We start from the raw sequence: 23938 nt of genomic DNA, 5'->3' as shown, positions 1-23938 counted from the left end.
AGCCTGCGCATCCGAAGCCTGTGCTCTGCAATGGGAGAGGCCACAACAGTGAGAGGCCCGCGTACCGCAAAAAAAAAAAAAAAAAAAGAGAACCAAGTAAGCAAGGGGGATGATGTGAGGAACCAGGGAGTGGTATATACAGTAGATTGCATAGGAATCCCCAGAAAGAAAGAGCCTTTTAAGTTGGGGCAGGTCGGGAAGGCTTTAGGGAGGAGGAGACGGTGAACAAGATTTGGATGGGGTCATCCAAGAGACAGCAGGAGCAGGAAGCATGTTGGTGAAAGCTGGGCACTGTCATTGGGTGTGTTCACCGGTGATGGGAGAGAGATTTGCCTGGAGACTGAGGGTTGGCAGAGAAATGCAGGGAGCCACAGGACCGGGAGGCCGTGAGTGCCATGCCAAGGACTCCAGCTGTGTCCTGTTGACTCCTGTTGACTTTGGAGAAGCCCTAGAAGGGTTTGTCAGGAGATGGCCTGGTTGCTACTTCTCTAATGCCCTTCCCCCATGTTGGGAAATCTCTACTTTCAGAGAAAGCAATGAGGGAAGAAGAAAATGAACCTGTAACAGAGCCAAGAGGAGCGGTTGGGGACACCGGGGGAGAAGGAGGATGTAATGTAATGGAAACCAAGAGGAGAAAGTTCCAAGAAGGACAAAATGGTCAACAGTGTGACTGTTGATGGACAGGCTTAGCTAAGGGTTATTTGATTCTGAAAAAAGTAGGCTGCAGAAACCTAGAGGGGAGTGGGTGGGTTTGAAGCAAAGGCACAGGAAGACCTTGTGTTAGAGAAGTTTCAGGAAAAGGGAGCTAAGGAGTTGAAGTAAGAAGCGGGGCCAGGCGTCAATGGTTTTTCAAGGTGGTGCTGGCCTGCCCATTGGAAGGTGGAGGGAGAGAAGAGAAGGGGAGATGGGGGCCAGGGATGAAGGAGATAGGAGTGGCTGAGCTTTGCTGTAGAAAGAAGACAGGCTAGGACTTCCCTGGTGGTCCAGTGGGTGAGACTCCACGCTCCCAATGCAGGGAGCCCGGGTTCGATCCCTGGTCAGGGAACTAGATCCCACATGCAGCAGCTAAGACCCGGAGCACCCTAAATAAATAAATAAATATTTTTTAAAAAAGAAGAAAAGCTGTCTTTATGGGGGCCCCAGGAAGGATGTAGACATAGGCTCTTTGCATTCCTAGTTGCATTTAATCTTTTTACCATATATCCCCATTATAAAAATTTTGAAAAATTCAGAAAAGGAAAAAAAAAAATCGCACTCAGCTGAACTCCTACCCCTCAGAGATAACTGACGAGATTTGGAAGAGAGTTCTTCCAGATATCCTTCAGTGTCTATTTGCACATGGATTTTTTTCACATAAGTAAGATTATACTACTAATAACATGGCTTATTCTATGTATGTATTTATAAAATTCAGCAATAGAACCTAGATATCTTCCCTAGGCAGTAAGTATAGATCTGCATTCTTTTTATTGGCTGCATAATATTCCATAGTATGGCTTTACAATAATTTCTTTAACCAATCCCTTATCAATGGGCATTTAAGGTATATACATTTATCCTCAGGTTTATCATAGCACGCAGTGATAATCTTTACATCTCCATCTTTGCCAAGTGGTATACATATTCCCTTAGAAAAAATTCCTAGAAGGGGGTTGCTGAGTGAAAAGGCATGCTCTTTTGAAGTTTGGCTGTCATCAAAAAGAACACAAATAACAAATGTTGGTGAGTACATGGAGAAAAGGGAGCCCTTGTGCACTTCTGACAGGAATGTAAATTGGTGCAGCCACTATGGAAAACAGTATGGCCGTTCCTCAAAAAACTAAAAATAGAGCTACCATATGATCCAGAAATTCCACTCCTGGGTATATATCTGAAAAAACCCCACTAATTCAAAAAGATCTATGCACCCCAAAGTTCGTAACAGCATTATTTACAATAGTCAAGATAAAGAAACAACCTAGGTGTCTTGTCAACAGATGAATGGATAAAGAAGATGTGGTACATATATATACACATGCACACACACATATATACACAATGGAATATTACTCAGCCATATAAAAGAATGAAACTTTGCCATTTGCAACATGGATGGACTGGGAGGGCATTATGCTGAGTGAAATAAGTCAGACAAAGACAGACACTGTAATGACATCGCTTATATGTGGAATCTAAAAACACAGCAAACTAGTGACTATAACAAAAAACAGACTCACAGATATAGAGAACAAGCTAGTGCTTACCAGTGGGGAGAGGGAAGGGGGGAGGGGCAAGACAGGAGTAGGAGATGAAGAGGTACAAGCTACTTGTATAAAACAAGCTACAAAGATATATTGTACAGCACAGGGAATATAGTCGGTGTTTTATAGTAACTGTAAATGGAATACAATCTTTAAAGGTTGTGAGTCACTATGCTGTACACCTGTAACTTATATAATATTGTACGTCAACTGTACTTCAGTCGGAAAAAAATGAAGTTTGGAAGTAGAGTCCACACTGTGCTCCCAGGGCACGAGGGCCCATCTCCACACACCCTCATCTACACTGGGTTTAAGGGGTAGGCACCTGGAGGAAGTTAGGGCAAGATGACGAGCTTAAACCTAATGCGTTTGATCTTTTCAGAAAGGGAGGTAGTGAGCTCATCTTTGGAGCATGAGGTGGGCTGAGAAGAAGAGGAATAGTGGGTGAGGATGCAGATGGGAAGATCTGACCGGCGACAGAGCCACACCAGTGTCTGACATGCCCCCACGGGGCTGGGTCCCCAGTGCAGTGCAGAGAGAAAGGCCTGGGGAGTCAAAGGCAAAAGGGCCAGGAGAGAAAGCTAAAGGCTCCCGGGAGCCGAAGGTGATCCTGGGGTCCAGACTGACTGCCTGCGAGAAGCAGGAGTATAAAGACTTAGTGCAGGGGATTAGGAAAAACAGCGGGAGAGGATGCAAGAAGGGAGCTTGCGATCATGCAGACAGAACAGCAGTTAGGTTTACCCCAGAGGATGTGCAGGCTGAGCTGCGGCCAACGTGGAGATGAGACCTACAGATTCCAGGTCAAGGAGGCCTGCGGTCTAGAGACCCAGTGGGCTTTCAACATGTTCCCTCCATTAAAGCTGGTGGCGGGAGACAGGATGAAGAAATCATTGAATCCAGGTGAGGCACTTATCCAGAACAGTATTCCCCAATGTGGGTGCACCTCTGACTGCCAGTTCCATTGGATTTAATAGATCATTGTTTTCAAGAATGGCAAGAAATTCTACGGTGAAATAAGTTTGAGAAACACAGAATTAAACACAGATAGAGATGGGCTTTTTTTGCAGAATTTTTCAAAATTTGTACTATGTTAATGCGAGTCTCGAGAGGGTGATGGAAAACGCAGCATTTTCCAGATTTACTTGATCAAAGAACCCCTTTTCACAAAGAATATTTTGAACTAGTGCTCTGTAGGACGTGTTTTTGAAAACTGAACTTCTTGAAAGTTGGAAATTGGTCCTGAGAGTGACAGGCATTAGGAAAGAGAGAGAAATGACAGCAGCAATTCAAGTGGGATAGAAAAACAATCCTAATAAAAATGGCTGTTGCTACCATTTATCAAGTATTTACTGTGTACCAGGTGCTTTTTGTATGTTGTCTCATTTTCACAGCAGCTCTGTGCAGGAGATGGTATTCTCACTATTTTGCACACAGAGCCCAGAGAGGGGAAGGAGAATCCCCTGCGAGGGAATACATGACTGGAAGTGGTGAAAAGCAGAGAGTGAGGGGTTTGAAGGCCCAGAGGTAACAATCAAGATCAAGAAACTCATGATTCCCACCCCTCCCACCCTACTGGGTTTGTGGGGTTCAGGATCGATGGAGGAGCTGCTGTCTCCAAGAGGAGACCATTGTGTATGTGATGGGGGATGGTTAAGGTCTGTGGTACTGAGTGAATAGCTGGGGTTCTCTTCTGAAATAGAGGTTATACAACCCCTTGAAGGGGTACAGTCATCCCTCTATATCTGCAGGGGATTGGTTCCAGGGTCCCCCATGGATACCAAAATCCAAGGATACTCAAGGCCCTTATATAAAATGGCATGGCATTTGCATATAACCCACACACATCTTCCCATATACTTTAAATCACCTCTAGATTAGTTATTACACCTAATACACTGTAAATGCCTGTGTAAATGTAAATGGTTGTAAATACACTGTAATTGCTATGTAAATAGTTGCTGGTCACTCAGCAAGTTCAAGTTTTGCTTTTTGGAACTTTCTGGAAAATTTTTTCCAAATATTTTCTAACCGCGGTTGGTTGAATCCGCAGACGTGGAACCCACGAGTACGGGTTGGCATTTGGAGTCTTCGCAGATAACCAGGGATTGCTACTGGCATTCAGTGGGTCAGAACGCCAGATGTCTGCTCGGCGTGGGTAAATCCTGTCTAATGGAGACCTGTGCCACTCAAATGCCAGGAGTGCCCCAGTTAGAATACTGAGGGCAAGAAAAGGGAGGAAAGTCATTTAGGATAAAGAGGGAGATCGCCCACAACCTCTGTGGTTATAGGAACCGTGGAAGACAGCAGATGCTGGGGGCTGGGGGCTGGCCCTGAGGATACAGGCAGAGGTGGCAGCAAGGAGAGGAAATGCCTGTCCCAAGAGCATCAAATGTGGATTTTAGGAATGAAGGAGCAGAAAAGAGGCGACAGTCACAAGGGAGCAAATCACGACACCTTGCTGAGCAGGAGAATCTGAAAGGGAAGGACCAGATCATCAGAGCAGAGAGGGACAGACTGATTCCCATCCGAATATAAACGTACCCTCAGCGGAAGCCTGTGGGGAGGGGGTCATGGCAGAAGGGTTCCAATGAAAACAGTTTTGCCACCTTAATTATAGCCTTCTCCGACCATAAACTACAATTATTCTGCAACTTTAAATACAGCATTGGCTCCTGAGAAGACTCCGAAAACTTTATTTTTACTGACCCAATTGGCTGTTTTGAAAACCCACTCTGTGAACTCTGTAGAAGATAATCATCAAAATATGTTCCTTGAAGTTCCCAGAGAAAGACCTTTTCTTCAGTTCCTCGAATCTCTCCCCCCTTGCTGACTCTGACGGAAGACTGCAGTCCCTGAAAGGCTAAAGAGTGAATCAACACCGCATGTTCAGTCAACCGAAAGCTGGACTCTGCGACCACAGTTGAGTTAGCAGTTGGTGAACAGGTCGGGGCTATTTTCCACCTCCAGAGGGACAAGTGAACCCGGCTCAGCCCCAGCAGAGCCAGAAGTCATGCCCAGCCATATGCCGACTCTGGCACCTTCAAATCAAACTCTCTGCAACGTGGCTCTGTGGGAGCTGAGGCTTGAAAAAAGCAAGGGAGTTCCCTTGTGGCGGCCTTTCTGATATTTGAGTTGGAGAATGTGACCATAGGTATGGGAGAAACAGAGGTTCTTTCAAGTCTCCGGTGGTTGCCACTACTTTATGAGTCTGGGCTTGCAGCGCTGTCTTCGAAGGCTAATTTTTTTTTTTTTTTTTTTTTAATTCACTGCCTGGAATTTGGGTAGAGATCGCTAGCTGAAGAGTGGGGCCCGGCGGTGCCCCCAGTAGGTCATTCATGGGCCTGGCTTCTTCATGACAGGGATGAGAATGCTCCCTCATGACAGCTCCAGTCCCTTGGGGCCTCTGGAACAGGGGAGGCCGAAACTGGCTCACAGAGTCTTCGATGTTTGCTACCCAGAGCAGCAGGCTGTCCCAGGCTTGTCTCAAGAGAGGGGTTTTCCTGAATATTTAAGGTTCCAGGCATTACCCTAGCTTTGCCAGTGCCCTTTCCCAAGCCCACCCCCTCCTGTCCCAGTGGCCTTTCTCCTGGAATCAACAAAATGAAAAAAAAAAAAGAGTACACAAAGAGAGACAGAGAGAAGGCAACAGAGGCTACTTCTGCCTTCCTGGAAAGGTGGCCTCTTTTCAGACAACTGTGGCGACATCGTCCACCATTCCAGGCACCTGGCAGCCCACACTGACATGCAGGTGCTTCCCAGTTTTCAGCATGTCAAGAAGTGCTCAGTTTCATGGATGGTTTACGTATGATGCAGGAAGGAACCACAGCCTGATTTGAGAGGGCCGTAAACATGCTGGTGGTATTCTAAAGTGATTAACTGGACACATGGAAAAAATTAACCACCACCCACCCCCCCAAAACAGGGAGGCCTTTTAGCTTTAGGAGAGGAAAATCATATCCCTTGTTCCAGCTCTGAGAAAGGGAGGGGAAGAAGATGCTAAATTTTGCTGCACCGCCCCCAACCTAGCCTTTCATTCCTTTTCAATCCAGACATTAGGCCCCTCCCTGTATATTCATTTTAAGTCTCTGCCGCTTTAAGCCTTTGCATCTTCAATGCATCAGAACTCCCCAACACTCCCTAGCCAGGGAGAACTCTAAGAATAAACCATATTTAAACCATATTTTAAATCATTAATTTTTTTTTTTTTTTTTTTTTAGTAAAACTGAGCTCTTAATTAAAAGGGCAGAAGTTAACAATTAACTAAGGATGCAGGCCTTCTCAAAAGGTCAGTAAACCCATCTTTTTTGAACACCCACTATGAGGTCAGCCCTGTGCTGAAAGAGGCTGAGGGAAGATTTCCTGACCTCATGGGGATGACAAACCACTGGCAGGCCAGACGTGTAAACAGATGCTGAGCCTGGATGGAAGAGGCCTTTCCGAGCTCCGTGGCCTGTCTGCGCTGGGTGTGTGTAACTCTGCAAGCGCTCTGTATGTGCATTTGCATCTTGCTTCAGATCCCTGGGCATTTCGGAGCCTCTAACTAGCTGACAGATGACTTAACCTCTGCCAGCCTTTGTAACATGACAGGTGGGCTCTGTGACTTGTAAGTTCCCTTCCCACTCCCTCTCTCTGAAAGCTCTGGAAAGCTGGGGCACCCAACACTCAGTCACATGGCCCCAGAAGGCATGGGAACGCTCAGTCACATGGCCCCAGAAGGCATGGGAACAGGCAGCATGGGAGATGCGGAGCGGGGTGGAGAATTCTTTTCCTGTCTCTGCTGACCCCACTTGGTCCAGTGCAAGGGGAGAGTACAGATCCTGTCTCATCGATCATCCTCTCATCAGTCATAGCCTCTGTCCCTCAAGCCCAGCTCCTCTCAATTCTTTATGTCTGTTTCCTCATCCTTCCTCTGACTGGCTCAGTCTTGGTGTAATGCGAGTATAATGAGTGCGTGCTTGCACAGGGTTTGGCTTCTAAGAGCCTCGCAAAGCTTTGGATTATGTCCTCATTCAGATGAACAAGGCTGAAGTGGAACAGTTGCTATAGCGTTCCAGCCATAGGTAAATTAGGGGTCCCCAGGGTCCGTGGCTCAGCGCTAGTAAACAGGAAGTTGGAAGGATTAGAAAGAGAAGAGCTCTTTGGGGATGGAACCCGGGGAGGGGGGACGGTGGGGAGAGGTGGGGCTGTGAGTTATGGAGCTGTGACGTCAGCAAAGGGAAAAAGGGAATAGGGCCAAACATTTGCGAAGCCCCTCATCTAAAGAGAGCTGAGATCGCGCTGGCCATCATTCCCCTTCCCGCGGGCGGCTCCGCAAAGTATCGGACGGGTCTCGGTGAATTCTCACTTGCTAATGACTGCCAATCTAGGGGCTCTCGGTGGGAGAGCAGAGTTATGACAGAGCTGTGTTTTTTCCGAGGGGGTGTTTGCTGAAGGTTGGTGTCCATCTTGCTTGATTTAAGTCTTCCCAGATTCCCTGCAAAGGCTATAAACAGGGAAGTGATGAAATTGACCCTGGAGCCAGAAGAGGGAGGAGGCCTAATCACAGGGGCGGGCACGCAGGCACCACCAGGGGTGGAGAGAGATGAGAAACACAGGCCTAGGAGGAGTCTCTGCTCCAAGGAGTGGAAGGAATACCTCCCTGAGGGGCCCCCGGGGCTGCGGTAAATCCAACAGCCCACAGCGTGGTTCTGGCTGAAATCATCTGGGGGGTGAGAGGGTGCCGCTAGTTAGGGTGAGGGTTTGGTCTGACACAGCGCAGAAGGCACCGCCTCGCCTGTGGCGCTCGTTTACGGGGAAGCGACGGCAGTCCTGATAACACTCCAGGCGACGTTATGCTCTTCAACTGTCGGCAGATTGATGATAGGGTGACAGCCTTAAGACACAAAGCGTGGCTCAAGAGGTTGATTTCTTAGGATACGTATAAAGGGTACCAGTCATGTCAGCCTTCCTTCTGCTACTGTACCCACCCTCCTCCAAAGCGTGCACACACACACACACAGACACACATATACGCACACACGAGAACACACTAACTGTATCAGACAGAGGCTACCTGCATTTTGTTACTGTGGAGAGGAAACTCAAGCATGAAGTTCAGGAGGCTTTGCCACTCTTACAGATCAGGGGTCTTGGCCTTCCCCAGTCAATAGAAATTGATCAGAAGCCAGACAAGAAATTCAGGCAAGGCTTTACTGGGGCCCCTGAAACAGCAGGTTTCCTTGCTTGCTCCCCGACGGGGGTGGGGTGTGAGCTTGTTTCTTATATGGGGTGAGGGTAGGGGTGTGTCCATGGGGCAGGCCGGAGGGATGGCTTAGGAGTTTTGCCCACCCTTAGGTGGTGTTGCATGCAGGGGGCACGTGCAGTACCCTGCTTTTGCTCCCAACACCCTGTTTTTGCTTCCGGCTCTTCAGAAGTGGCAGTTGGGTTTTTTTTTTTGGTATTCGGTCTCTTTATATCCATCACTTGCCCCAACTGTGCATGCACGCAGTTCTTTTTAGCCCCTTATAGTTTCTTTGTATGTTATTGCTGGAGGAGACGTTTCTGTCCAGGTGCAAGCACTGCAGCAAAGGGTCCCAGGTCCCAGCCTGTCTCATCACTAGCTGTCCCTGTGGCTTTAGCCAGGCATTCAAAGTTAACCCTCCTCCCCCTAACTCAGCTTCCCCATCTGTAAAACTGGGAGAATAACTTCTCACCCTGTCTCTCTGTCAGGCTAGCTGTGGGGATAAAGGGTATGAACCCAGGTCTCTGCCTTCCCCCCGCATTAACTCAGAGTCTCTGAGGGTAGGGGGCTGACCTGGGTCTTTGCACCGGGCTTCTCCATGATTACACATGCAGGCATAGACCCCCTACCAGGAAGGGTAACACAAAACCATTCATAGTCCCATGCGAAATTGTGTTTGTTGAGCACTTGTCTGTGCCAATCCCTGTGCTAGGGGCTTTGGGTAAAGCAGAGGAAAAGACAGACACAGTCCCCACCCTCAGATCTTAGACACTGAGGAAGAGAGCTGTCCGATAAATAATAACAGGTATACTGCATTCCACAAAGGGAAAATACAGACCACGTGGAAGGATGTGTAACGAGCAAGAGACTTCCTCCAGTCTGGGAGCTCAGGGAAGGCTGCTAGGGGGTGACATGTAAGTCGTGACCTGGAGGACAAGCAGAGGGCACTCATGGCAGTGATGGTGGCATCTTTCATTTGGGGTTACCCACAGTCCCTCCCCGACTGAGCCCGTTCAGGGCTGCCCTCACTTATCGGGCATTCCTTGCCCACTCTGCCTCTTGGCTCCCGGGTAGGTCACAGTGGTCACGACAGCACAGCACTTGGGAAATGAGGCTGCTTCCGGGTCATTGGCAGAGAACCTGAGAACCATGGCCAGTCCTGGGCCCAGCCCCCTTCATTTCTACCTGCTCACCTTGTAGTCACAGGAGCAAGGATTCTTAGCATTTGTAGAACCTTGTCTCGTTACTCTGAGTGGGGAGTGGGTGCGGTAGAGAAGACTTCTGAGTTCAGATCTCAGCTTCACCACATATCCTGGGTGCTGTTAAGCAACACTCTGAACTTCTCTGAACCGCAGTCTTTTTGCCTATGAAAGTGGTACTTTCGACTCTAAAGTTTATAGCATCGTTGTGAAGATTGCCCCAAGGCAAGATCCAACCCTTCCTCACTTTAAAAAAGGGAACAAAGAAAAACAAAAATTGGAGCTTCTACTTCTAGCATTACCAACTTAAAATATTCCTGGGTTATAAAGTTTAAGTGCCTGATAAACTACAAGCAAACTGCTAAATGCATAGCTAGAGTTGAAAGAAAACAGGGGAAATCCCTAGGGAACAAGCCAAAAACACCCCTTAAAATTAGGGACTGAAACCAAACGAGTCCACAAATGCACGAGCTGGATGTTAGGAATCTCTAGTCTTGGGTGCAGGAGAAGACAAGGCTGTGAGAGGCACAAGGGGCACTTGTGGACCTTTGCTGAACCAAAGACCTCCCAGCATAAAACTCCAACCCTAGAAGACGCTGCTTCCAGGTGCTGTCACCCTGGGACAGCCATTCTGGTTGGGGTTATTTTTTTTTTTTTTTGGCCCCATTGTTTTCTGATGGGCCACGGTCTTCCTACTGTTTGGTCAGCGCCCAGACCTGTGGTTAATGATTTTGAGTCTCACCCCAGCCAGTCTGCTCCTTGAAAAGGGGGGAGGGGAAGGGAAAGAGGCTAGATGCGAAATCTACCTGCTAGAGAGCTGACAAGGAAATGGGATATCTCCAGACACTCCGGGTGAGGGGAAGGGGGCGGTGCTGGGTTAACACAGGCTTGCCCTCACCTGGTCTGGGGATCTAGTATATATTCTATGTGCACACTTGGGTGATCCAATCTAAGGAATCAAACCACAGTGATCCCAGATCGGTAGCCCCCCTGGCACCTGGCAAAAGTCTAGGAAATGCCCTCTGGAAGAAAGAGTCTTGAACACAGACCCCTCAGGATCCACTGTTTAATCAGGGGCTACAATATGAATGCCCTTCCACACCTCCCCACCCTCTCCGTCCCCCTGGAGTGCATTATGGTGGCCCCAAAGCTATGCACACACAAGCTTTAACAATTTTCAGAAATAAATATAATGAAACATCTGCAAGACACATGATGATAGGTTATGTTCTCATCAAAACCTTCTGTGAAAAGAAAAATCAACAGTGCAACAGAAAAATGGGCAAAGGCTACATATAGTTAATTCGTGGAAAGGCATGGTTAGCAAGCACTTGAAAATGTTCCATTTCACTAATAATTCTTAAACGTGCAAAATAAAATACGGAGATTCTTTGAGTTAAACTCATAAAGACATTTATTTTTTATAAGACTCATTGGGGAAGGACTAGTATATCAGTATATATTCATATGCTGTGTGGGTGGAAGTGTCATTTGTATGCCCTTTCTAGATGTCAGTTTGTTCATTGGTTTCTAGAACATTAAAATGTTCTTACAATCTGCTCCAGTCCATTCACTTTTAGAAAACTGTCTAAATAAAGTCCTATATGTGCATAACATTTTACGTATAAGGATTTTCACTGCAGTATTATCCATGCACACACTTATTGCATATGCACACAGACACATAAATTTTTCCTGAAGCTCTTGAGGGTAAGTTACATACATCATGGTTCTTTACTTCTGAATAGTTCAGTGTGGATTTCCTAAGAACAGGAATATGATCAGGGTACAATTATGAACTTCATGAATGCGCTTCAGTTCTTTATCTAATGTACCATATGTATTCCGATGTTCGTTGATCAGATAATAACCTCGATGGGTTTTCTTTTCCCTCCAGGCTCTAGCGGGCTCTAGCTTAACATTAAGGATTGCATTTGGTTGTCATGTCTCTTCACCTTTCAACTGTCTTTTTTGACTCTAATATTTTTGAAAAATACAGGCCCCCCCCCAACTTTTAAAAATACAATGCTTACATTGTGTTTTTCTCATGTTTCTTCATGATTCGATTGTGGTTATGCACCCTTGGCCAGCAACTTACGTAAATGATGGTGTGTGCTGGTCAGCGTTGCCTGATTTCCCCACTATGTAATTACTGGGTTTTTTCCTCCCTTGCAACTAATAAGTAGTCTGTAAGCAGACAGTTTAAGGCCATGGATAAAGGCTTATACGTAAGCATACATATATACTGTTCTTCATCAAAATTTTCCCAAGAGGTGGCGTCCACTCATGGTTCTAACATGATCTGGTCTTAATCATGATGATTGCAGTCCCAACTCCAGCAGTAAGAAGAGCCCTCCCTTCTCCCTACCTGTCTGTCTGTCTATCATTGGTATGGATTCCTGTTTCTTCAATGACTTGTAATTTCATTATTATACTTAATTATTTTAGTGCTCAAATTGTTCCAGATTTGGCCAGTGGGGGCATCTTCAGGCTGGTTTCTATTTCTTTTTGATATGCCCCTATCATTTTTTTTTGAGCATTCCCTTAATTTCTGAAATAGGAAGATGTTCTAGATTCATCTTCTACCTACCCTCTGCCCCAACCCTAAAATCAGCCATTTCTTTAAGAAGCCTGGGTTCCTTTTAGTGGGAAATGGTATTAGAGACCAACTGGATTGCTAGGGGTGTTCAGGGCTATTTTGGTGTCTTTGCTTCCTGGACCTTTCAACAAACAAAGTTATATGCATACACGTAGCTACAAATATAGATGCATCTATACCTATATATGAACATAAACAAATATGTACACACATAAACATATTTTAGAAATTACTAATTCCCACTGATACCTTCAAATTTCAGTCCAGCTCCAAGGGGTTCTTATTTGTCTCTCCCGTTGTATATTTCTGCATCCCTTTTTTCACAGTGAGAACCCTGGGTCCAAACCACATCAAGGCATTTACTCTATTTGCTGAATCTTGAATTAATGTAAAATAACTTTGGAATTGCTTTACCCATGCTACACCAAGAAATAAAATTGCTTTAAAAGTTCAAGATTTGTTTGCACTTCTTCCCCAATCCTACGTTATCACGTCCTAGACTGAGATTACAGAGTCCAAACTGTGTCATAATTTACTTAGATTAGTTCCTCTTTCCTTTTTTTTCCCCACGTACTATGTTTATTGTATTTATTCAAGCAAGCAAGGCTTATTTGGTTCCAAGTATTTTTTATTAATAAAATTGAATTTTTTGAATATGTAAGATATTAACATGTTTTCAGAAGTCAAACTATACAAAAAAATTATATTCAGAGAACTGTGACTCCTTCGTATATCCCTTTCCCCCACCCCATCCATTGTAGAAAACAACTTCATTGTTTTTCAGTTTACTTTTCCTGTTTATCTTCTTTTAACGATAAGTAGATATATGCGTGTTTTCTTATTTTCCCTTCTTTCTTACAAAAAGGTGACATGCCATATGTGCTGCTTTGCTGTTTTCATTTAATATCTCCTGGAAACGACTCCACATCGGTTAATAGAGATTTCCTTATTCATTTGTAGAGTTGCACTGAGCCCCATTGCGTGTATACATGCCATCGTGTGTTAACCGATCTCCTATAGCTCTACGTTTAGATAGTTCCCAAATTTTGTAATTACAAGTAATCCTGTAATGAATAACCTTGTCACATATATTTTCAGATTGTTGGAGGTCTGTATTCTGGACAAATTCATAAAAGTGTGGTTGCTGTGTTGAAGGGTAAATGCATCTGCTAAACCCCCGCTCCACAAGCTTTGGGCCATTTTGCATTCAGACCCCAACTCCCCCCACCACCTAGGCCAACAACGTGTATTGTCCTCTGCGTCTTTGTCAATGGGATGGGTGAGAAATATTATCACAGTGTAGTTTTAAGTTGCATTTGTCTTATGAGTAAAGTTGAACATCTTTTAAATTATTCAGGGGCCATTTTTGTATCTCTTTTCGTGATTGCCTGTTTGGGTCTTTTGTTCATTTTTCTGTAGGATTTTTGGTCCTTTATTTCCTCAGTTTTTAAAAGCTCTTTATAACTTTGGTATATTAGCTCTTCATCTGTGAGGTATGCTATGGATATTTTCTCCCTGCTTGTCATTTGCTTTTATGGCCGTGCAAAAGTGTTGTTTTACTAGCATGTAGTCAAATGTATTGATCTTTTCTTTTATTGCCTCTGGATGTCCAGGCATAGCTTAAAAAATCCCCCCGCCAGCTATCTGCCAGGCAATTTAGTTGTCATCGTAAGCTTGCACCCGGACTTCCCCGCACAGAAGCCCTGGTCAGCTCGATGCAGACCACCTCATTTCTCAAACACCCACTTGGAGGTCCGGCTCATTCTGCCAATACTGGACATCTTTCTTCTGGTCATTCATAAAAAGAGCAGATCTTGTAAGGAGGAAGGGCTATGCAGTGTCTGGGGGAATGGGAGCAATCTTCTGAATGAGGGAATACATCACTTAGGTCTTATTTAGAGAGCACGTGATCCCAGGGAACGAGCATGGAATCAGCCTTCCGGCATGAGATCTGTTCCAGCCGTGGTCCCTTCCACCCCCTGGCACGTCCTGCACAAGGCAATGTGTGAGGCAGAGGCTGTGCCCATCCCGTGTCCTCACACTGCCAGCTCCTCCTCTCCGAAGCCCCCCAGCTGGGCTGGATGCAGAGTCTTGGCGGGGACTGTGCTGAGGCCAGATTCGCCCTTGTCCCTGCAGAAGCAGAATCCTGCTTTGGTTACAACGTGTCAGGGAATGGAAGGGTGCTGAGCCAGAACAAGCAACCTTTTCTTACTCCACCCCAGGTGTCTGAACAAGGCACAGATAGAGAAGGCACCTGGGCTGGCCTGCGTGTCTTTACCAGTTTGCCAGAGACCATGAACTCTCCTCCCCCAGAGGTGTTGGGACATCCCAGTTCCTCAGCCACTTGATTCTGACCTCCATCCTTCTTTGCTCTGCTTGCTGTCAGGTCACCTGGAACTCAGGTGGGCTGACTTGGACCCAGGGGCGGGGGTGGGCGCAGGGTGTGGGGACAGTAAAAGAATGGGGCAGCTGGAGAGGGGTGGGCGTGGCTCCCCAGCCTGGGTCTGACAGCTCTGGCTCCATCACAGTGAGGTCGGCCGCTGGCGACGGAGATGCGCTGTGTGTTACAGAAGAGGAGCTGGCAGCCGACGACGACGAGGACATGCCGTCCTTCCCGTGCACACAGGAGGGTAAGGGCTCCGGGCTGACCCCAGGCTGGGGACAGACTTGTCTGTCCGCATGGCTTCAAAGCCCTGGCTGTGCCTTCCCCGCTGCTCCCTGGAAGCATTGCATGGGCCTGGGTTATGCGGTACAGATGAAGTCCGAGTTGGACACACGTGACCTCTGTCTCCAGGGCTCCTCCTCAGACCTGCCCGGGACCATCTCCCCCAGGGCCTCTCTTCCAGCTGGCCCAGAACTGTCCCCTTCATTGTATCCCATGCCCATCAAGTGGCCCGTCCTTCTCAGGCCCACAGGACCAGCTTGGCATGTGGCTGATATGAGAAACCAACGCCTTCTGAACTGTTATTTGCAGTAGGGCTTCTTGGTGGATTTCGGTAGAGGTTAGAGCAGCTGTTCTCAATCTCGGCTGTGCATTGTAACCACCCAGGGACGCCTGAGACCGACCCTGAGAAATTCTGATCTCTTTAGGTCTGGAGCCTGGATGGGCATCAGGGTATTTAAACATTCCTGGTACTCATAATGTGCAGCTGAAGTTGAATCCATCTTAGAAATTTCACAGCTGGGAGCATCACAGCTTTCCTGCTGGCCATTGGCCACCTCCCAGAGCCGCCAGGAACACCTTCTTCCAACCTTCCTCTATAACAAGGACCAACTGATACACTGGAATCATCCGTTTGGCTTCCAGGAGAACTTCTGGTTACCTGCAAAGTTTGGGGACTGGCGACCAACCTTCTGGTTGGCCTGGGACTGAGGGGTTTCCCAAGATGTGTGACTTACAGCTTTAAAACTGAGACAGTCTTGGCAAACCATCCTGGTTTGCCCAATACCAAGGAGTTCCCAGAACAGAAGACTCTCAGTGCTAAAGTCCAGGAAAGTCCTAGGCAAACCGGGAGGAGTTGGTCACCCAATGGTGAGACAAGGCTGGCTGCCCTGTGAGGGGGCTGATGTTTCGGGAAGAGGTGTTTTCCTGCACCATGGGCTGAATGACGAAGCCATGGAGACAGAATGATGGTGTGACGGGCGCGTACTCTGAAGATCCTCACTGTGGTCTTGCCTATTCGTAAAAGCTCTAGGACCTCCAGAAAAGGCAGTGGAGTGGGTAGAGGCGAGGATCCAGGACAGCTCCCTTTCTGAGGCTGGTTCAAAATGGGATGAGACAGGCCAGAGCAGGAGAACTGACCCTTCAGCCGCGGCCTCTGCCACCGGCCTCTTTTTGTCCCCCCTCTCCACAGGCCGGCCGGGGCCCCGCTGCAGCCGCTGCCAGAAGAACCTGTCTTTGCACACGTCGGTGCGGATCCTTTACCTCTTTCTGGCCTTCCTCCTTGTGTCTGTGGCCGTGCTGGCCTCTCTGGGTGAGTGCAGGCTGCCAGCAGCATCCCGCTCATCCAGGGCTCTCCACCCCGGGCTGCGGGGGGAGTTTCTCATCAGGGGTCCTTTCAGTGCCAAAACCCCCTACAAAGACAAACACACATCTCTGTGGCTCACGGACCAGAGCCAGCATCTTCCTGACTAGGGGCTCTTAGTGCCTGATTCAAACTGCAAAGACTAGCTCGTAACTTCTGGTCAATCATTAGCTGTGTGGCCTTGAACAAGGCACTTCCCCTCTCAGGACCTCTGTTTTCCTGCTGGTAAATGAGAGGCTAGGACTAGATAGTAGTTCTCAGTTTCAGCCCCATGTTAGAATCATCGGGGAGCTGTAAAAAAATATGGATGCCTGCCCCCCACCTCGGATAATGGAATTAATTCAGTAGTTAAGCTCTTCAGATGCTTCTGGTGTACATCCAGGGTTGAAATCACCAGATCGGACAATGTCTAAGCCCTTGCCATGGCCTTTGTGTTTCTCAAAGTGAGGTTGGATGTGTACCTGCGTCAGGGTTGCCCCCAGGATTTGTTAAAATGCAAATTCCTGGGTCTCCTTCAGACCTACTAAGTCAGAGTCCTGCCAGCGAGGCCCGGGGATCTGAAGTTTGGTGGTTCTCACACACTCAGCAGTTTGTATGACTGTGGTGGCTGACCCAGGTGATGAGAGCTGCCAGTTTCAGGTAGCTTCTGCCTCTGGATACTAACACCATTTATGTTTAAAAAGTGAAAACAAATTTGAAAGTTTCTTAACCGCAATCTCATTCCATTCTTAGCTTCAGATTTTAAAAAAAGCTTTTTTACTAAGGGAAGCCTGTAGGTTTGTTTGCTCCAGTGTACTAGATATTAAAGACAAAGCTGGGACTCAGGTGAGGCACGGAGATGGATAGGATTAAGAATAATTTTTATTTTTATATTCCTTTCTTATTTGTCCCCATTCTACCCTGTGGTCAGCTCCTAGGTCTAAAATCTGAGGGGGGTGGAAATTAGATATGTATATGTATAATTTATGTACTATTACATATTCTAATATACACATATATACCCACATATGTATAAACACATATATACACTTAAGGGAGATATATAAAAAGATTATAGATATATAGATACACAGATATATATTTTTAAGAGATGTGTGACAGACTCTGGCCATTGGGAAGCCCCACAGAAGAGTGAACGGTTTTGGCCGCAGAGGGGCTGATAAATGGTTTGTCTGCTTAACAAACGACTGCTGTTTCTCTGAGCTAAGACCCTTTTCTCATCTCTGTTTCCCCTGCAGTTTTCAGGAAAGTGGACTCTCTCTCAGAAGACATCTCCCTGGCCCAGGCCCTTTATGACAAGAAGCTTGTGTCTATGCAGGAAAATCTCCAAGGGCTGGGTGAGTGTCCAGTGTCCAGATGTGCTAGTGACCGTGACAGAAGGCCGATATTACTTGATGGGGGGCGGGGGAGACAGGGTTCCTCCCATGCCATGGTGCCCTGGAGCAGGGCAGCCTTCACCAAGCTTCAAGGCATGAGGGAAAGACAGCCATGGCTCCCGGCCTCCCTGTCCAGCTGGAGAACATCCAGCCAACGAGGGCTGCTACCCTGGGGTGCACCCAGGAATGGGGCTCGGGGTTCTGTGAGTGGCACGGATCTAGCAGAGCCTCCAGGTAGAGAAGCAAGCCAGAGACAAGCAAGTCCACTCGCCAAATATCTTCACGTATCTGAAATTATTTTTAAGATCTTCCCTGTGCTCTTGACAAGTCGGCCCTTTCCTCATCACTGCCTTAAAGTTTGCACAATTTACTGTCTCTTCGTCTCTTGCTTTCACAAGGGACGTTCCTGTTCTGAGAATGAGACAGAAGGAGCCATAATAGAAGGGTTTAGAGGGGGTCTGCTTGGTGGGAAGAGAAAGTCCTATTCTGCCACTAATTAGCTGAGTGACATTTGGCAAGTCACTTTTCTGAGCCTCATTTCTCATCAGTCGCGGGGGAAACTATCCCTGTACCCTTTTCTCCACGAGCTTGTGACGGGCTCAGATAAGCACAAATATTAAAATGTGGGGAGAAATTGTAAAAATAAAATGTAAATGGGAGGTTGTTGGCAACCTCAGAAAAGTTATGAAGATACGTACTCTCAAGAATTTGGTGGTGAGATGGAGGAAATATCCTAAAGCCTACATTTCAGGTCAGAGTAAAGACATTTGGTAGAAATAAGGTTGCATAGAGGTGGCAAGACTTTTCCAAAAAGGATTTCATAGCAGGTCTTAGGAAAGGAAGAGGGATAGGAAAGCCACTTGCCAATTCATTATGCTCTGAGATATTAAAGAAGCAACCTTTGTCCCGTGATCCTTCAGCAACTCAAAATGTTGTCCCTTTCTCCTGAAGAGCTGAAAGCCCCGAACAACTGCTCTTTCTGCCATGAGGCTGGGCAGCTGGGGCAAGAGATCAGAAAGCTGCAGGCGGAGCTGGAGGGAATTCAGAAGATGCTTCTGGCTCAGGAGGTCCAGCTGGACCAGACCTCCCAGACCCACGAACTGCTCTCCACCACCAGCGGTCAGATCTCCCAGGAGATGGGCAATTGCTCCTTCTCCGTCCACCAGATCAACCAGTCTCTGGGGCTCTTCCTGGCCCAGGTGAGAGGCTGGCAGGCCACCACAGCCGGCCTGGACCTCTCTCTGAAGGACCTCACCCAGGAGTGCTACAACGTCAAGGCTGCGATGCACCAGATCAACTTCACCGTGGGGCAGACTTCTGAGTGGATCCACGGGATCCGGCGGAAGACAGACGAGGAGACCCTAACCCTCCAGAAGATGATCGCCGACTGGCAGAACTACACGCGGCTCTTCAGCAGCCTGCGCGCCACCTCGGCCAAGACGGGAGAAGCGGTCAAGAGCCTCCAGGCCACCCTGGGGGCCTCCTCCCAGCGCATCAGCCAGAATTCTGAGAGTATGCATGACCTGGTGCTGCAGGTCATGGGCTTGCAGCTGCAGCTGGATAACATCTCGTCCTTCCTGGATGACCATGAGGAGAACATGCACGACCTGCAGTACCACACCCACTACGCCCAGAACCGCACGGTGGAGAGGTTCGAGACGCTGGAAGGACGCATGGCTTCCCATGAGATCGAGATCGGCACTATCTTCACCAACATCAACGCCACCGACAGCCACGTGTACAGCATGCTCAAGTACCTGGATGACGTGCGGCTCTCCTGCACGCTGGGCTTTCACACCCAGGCCGAGGAGCTCTACTACCTGAACAAGACCGTCTCCCTTATGCTGGCCACCACCGACCTGCTCCGGGAGCGCTTTGGCCTGCTCAGCGCCCGCCTGGACTTCAACGTGCGCAACCTGTCCATGGTCATGGAGGAGATGAAGGCCGTGGACACGCAGCACGGGGAGATCCTGCGCAACGTCACCATCCTACGAGGTGAGAGCCAGATCTGGGCCGGGCTGCCGGGGAGCTACCGGAGGGCCTCGGTGACCTTGGGAAACACAGAAGGACCTGGTTTTGGGCAAAAATCTCAGTGGGCTGATACAATCCTGCAGCAAATTCCTGGGGTGACTGGCAGCTTTTACGTCCTTGCCAACCTCTTTTGGAAAAGTGTATGGCTCCTCACTTTGCCCGACATACAAATTTGGATTTTTATGTGCGGATCTGTTTAATTGGGCCCACAGAGAGATACAGGTAGATCTCATCTTTCGGAAACTCTGTCTCCTTTTGTTTTCTCCCTTCCCACCCCCTTACTGGTGCTCTCAACCATCTGCAGTTCAGATGCCTGTCACTCTGATGCCCTCTTCTCCTCCCATCTCACCCCTGTCTTAGGCAGAGTTCTTCAGAGATATAGGAGAGAGAGAGAGATTATAAGGAATTGGCTCATGTGATTTTGGAGGCTGGCAAGTCCAAAATCTACACAGCTGATGTCCTAGTTCAACTCAAAAGGCTGGAAGCTGCTGTAGAACCAGGAAGAGGCAGTGTGCCAGTTGAAGGCTGTCAGGCTGGAGGATGCTCTGTTACTCAGGGGAGGGTCAGCCTTTGGTTCTATTCAGCCTTCAACTGATTAAGTGAGGCCCACCCACATTGAGGAGGGCAATCTGCTTTACTCAGTACTGATTTTTTTTTAACTTTTTTTTTTTTTTTTTTTTTTGCGGTACACGGGCTTCTCACTGTCATGGCCTCTCCCGTTGCGGAGCACAGGCTCCGGATGCGCAGGCTCAGTGGCCATGGCTCACGGGCCCAGCCGCTCCGCGGCATGTGGGATCCTCCCGGACCGGGGCACGAACCCGTGTCCCCCGCATCAGCAGGCGGACTCTCAACCACTGCGCCACCAGGGAAGCCCTTTTTTAACTTTTTATTTTATGTTGGAGTAGAGTTGATTAACAATTTTGTGTTAGCTTCAGGTGTACAACAAAGTGATTCAGTTATACATATACATGTATCTATTCTTTTTCAAATTCTTTCCCCATTTAGGTTGTTACATAAGGTTGAGCAGAGTTCCTACTCAGTACTGATTTAAATGTTGATTTCATCCATAAACACAATGGAGACACACCCAGAATAATGTTTGGCCAAATATCTGGGTATCCCGTGGCCCAGTCAAGTTGACACATAAAAATGAACTGTCACAAGTGCGTCCCTCATCCACCTGACACCCATGCACATCTCCTTAAATCATACTTAATCTCCAAATAAAGAAAGTAACAAGGTCAGAATTCTGCCTAATATACATGATATAACAATCCTGAGAGTAACCCAAAATGCACTAACCCCTTCCCCAGAAGAGGAGGTAGAGTCCTTGAGTGATGTTTACTCTTCTTAATATCCCATAACTTAAATATTATGATATAAAGTTAACAATATTTAAATACTGTGATATAAAGTCAATACATTTTGTATTTTTTGTTACATAGTAAGGGGATAAGAGAGGGAACAAAACAAAGATATATACACATATATGTCAACATCTAATCATAACACAATGAGGAAATACTCTTGACAATTACAGTCCTCGCTCATGAAATTGGTCAGAGAGTCACAGCTAGTGTTTATAACTACCTTCTTCCGCTACCCATTCCGTATTCCCTTTGCCTTCAGCAAGCACCTCAGCTGGTTGTGCTTCTTTACCTGGTAGGGTGACCCAAACCTTCATTCATGAAGGGCCATTAGTAGTCCTGCCTGGATTGGGTTGTTGTAATTCTCCATTGACCTTAATCCCAGGACATGGTAATACTGAGAGACGCCCTAAGTGATCTCCTAGATTCCAGACATGCTCTTTCTTACCTCCATTGTGGAGAAGTAGTCTGATTTCTCCTTGGCCGTCAGGGTCAATCATCCCAGTCAGCACAGTAACTTCTTTGTCTGTTATTTCAGAGGCATGAGGAGCCCAAAGTGAGCAGGCAACAGTCTTAACTTCCAATTCAATGGAACCGTATCTCCTGGCAGAAATATTCCCCTTTGGAACTAAGATCACTAAGCCAGCAGAGCATAAGTTTCTGGGAACAAGAAGCAAAAAATTTGCTAGTGGGGCACTAGGGTTAATAGTGAGTTGTGGCTTCCCATTTCCCCTTCTTGATCCTTGGACCTGAGTCCTGGCTGTAAGAGAAACAGCACCATGTTTTTGTTGCTGATTCAGAGCATATACAGCCCTGCAAGGTATTACCACAGAACTGGCACTGTAACTGAGTCTTCAAAAGGCCATTTCACCCTTCTGTTCAGCCAGCTGCTTCAAGACGGTGGGGGACATGGTAACGCCAGTGAATCTTATGATCATGGGCCCACTGCTGCACTTCATTTGCCGTGAAATGAGTTTCTTGATCAGAAGCAATGCTGTGTGGAATACCATGTATAATGCATTCTGCAAGTACATGGCTGGTATTTTTGGTGAAGCATTGCATGCGGGGAAGGCACTTCTATATCCAGAATAAGTGTCTAAACCAGTAAGAACAAAACACTGCATGATGGAAGTGGTCCAGTGTAATCAACCTGCCACCAGGTAGCTGTCTGATTACCCTGGGGAATGATGCCATATTGGGGGTTCATTGCTGGTCCCTGCTGTTGGCATATTGGGTGCTCAGCAGTGGCTGTAGCCAGGTCAGCCTTGGGGCCTGGAAGTCCATCCGTGTTGCTGAACCCATGCATAAGCTCCATCCTTGCTACCATGGCCATTTTGTTCATGAGCCCATTGGTTGATGACAGGGGTGGCTGGAGAAGAAGCCTGACTGGAATCCATAGAACAAGTCCTCCTCTTCACTTGATTATTAAAATCCTCCTCTGCTGATATCACCTTCGGTGAGCATTCACATAGGACGCCATGAGATGGACCTCAGCTAAAACTCCATTGATCACCTGACCGCCATAAGTCCCTACTCGGACTGGTGCGTCACAGTGATGGTTGCGTCTCCTGGAATCAGTGTCAGTTCAGAGCTTGTGTCCAGTGGTGCCTGAAAGTTCTGATTATTTCCTCTTGCCCAATGCACAGTTATCCTGGCAAAAGACCATAGGGGCCTTTGGGGATGGCTGGAAAAATGATTAGTAGTAAATATTCTTGGTAGTGTACAAGGGTCTTTCCTCGAGGGGACCTGGCCTCTTCATTCAAGGGGTTCTGAGTCTGTAAAATGGCTCAAGTCTGAGAACTGGTTGGGGGTTATGACACTCTGTTCTTATGATTCAAGTTAGACTCTTGTTCACTTGACCTAGAACTTTTCTGCTTACACAGAACAAGTAAGAATTAGTAGGCTTCCTGTCTATTTCACTTCTAGGAACCCCATGACGAGCTAGCCAGCCATGGTCTGCAGGAGTCAGGACATTCTGATTGCAGCACTGACCCTGCTGTCAGTTCCAGGGACCATTCCCTCCTTGCCTTCGGGGCTTGAGTGCCACCTCTGGTCCCTGCCACCACGGGTCCAATCACTCTCATTGTGGTTACGTGTCCCAATTCCGTGACTGCAGTTCCCTCTCTGAAGTCTGGCCCACAGAGAAGAGCCAGTGATGCCAGGGCTTCCCTCTCAAGTTTATCTCTCACAGTTGTGGTGAAAGGCATGTCTTCTGGTCCTTCCCAGGGTGGGTGAGTTTCAAATGACAAACTCACTTGAACATTCCCGTCTCCCTAAGTCATGGAATCCCTTTCTCTACATTAAACCAAAGCAGGTCTGGCAATTCTAATTCACTCACTGTGGGTCTCCTTTTGGCCATATTTCAGCCAAGCAGCGAAGCAAACTGTTAGAGCCCTTCCTTCCTCCCCAAGATGCAAAGTTAGATGCAGAATCCCTGCTTAGTGAGCCCGTGGCAATAAATGCCGCCCGATCCAACTTTCCGTTCCTTCCACGATTTATCCCACAGCCTTAATACGCATCCCCACACGTGTGGCCCGGGTTTCTATCTGCAGGAGTTAGAAAACACAGAGGGTAGTGCACCTCCTCACGGGTCACGCTTTGTACCTCACTTTAGGGGCTGCTGGGACTTGAGTCTGCTCAGAGGTCTAGACGCCAAGAGCGGTGGTGGGGTCGACACTGGGGAGAACCAGCAATGCCTTGCTTGTCAGCTGCCTCAGGGGCGGTCATTACCCTTTCCGCAGGTAACGCAGGGTTAACACCCTGGGACGGGCGGGGGTGGAGAGGCCGCTTCTCCTGGGGACAGAGAGACTGCTGCCGCTGGCAGAGGAGATACATCAGAATTTAGGGTTCAAGTTCCCCAGCTCCATCAGGGTCTTCCCAC

At 47.6% G+C, this 23938-nt stretch overlaps 1 protein-coding gene across 6 annotated transcripts in view; it reads left to right on the top strand.

The window, feature by feature from the left end:
- SCARA3 (scavenger receptor class A member 3) overlaps positions 1-23938 on the top strand; it is a 41520-nt gene that overhangs the window by 6059 nt on the left and 11523 nt on the right. For 2 of the 6 annotated variants that reach the window (XM_033429813.2, XM_049711739.1), the window contains 5 exons: positions 6458-6525; positions 14787-14888; positions 16113-16232; positions 17522-17620; positions 18611-19654. In XM_033429813.2, coding sequence (XP_033285704.1) covers positions 6507-6525; positions 14787-14888; positions 16113-16232; positions 17522-17620; positions 18611-19654 — 1384 coding nt within the window. In that variant the 5' untranslated portion in view covers positions 6458-6506. Of the gene's footprint in view, positions 1-6457; positions 6526-13356; positions 13415-14480; positions 14661-14786; positions 14889-16112; positions 16233-17521; positions 17621-18610; positions 19655-23938 lie in introns of those variants that run through there. The other 4 variants (XM_049711738.1, XM_033429814.2, XM_033429815.2 and 1 more) reach the window with 3 other exon arrangements.

This window comes from Orcinus orca, chromosome 6 (genome assembly GCF_937001465.1).
Source record: "Orcinus orca chromosome 6, mOrcOrc1.1, whole genome shotgun sequence".
Taxonomy (NCBI): Eukaryota; Metazoa; Chordata; class Mammalia; order Artiodactyla; family Delphinidae; genus Orcinus; species Orcinus orca.
The sequence above is the reverse complement of the archived record's forward strand: the minus strand, read 5'-3'. Positions and strand labels throughout refer to the sequence as shown.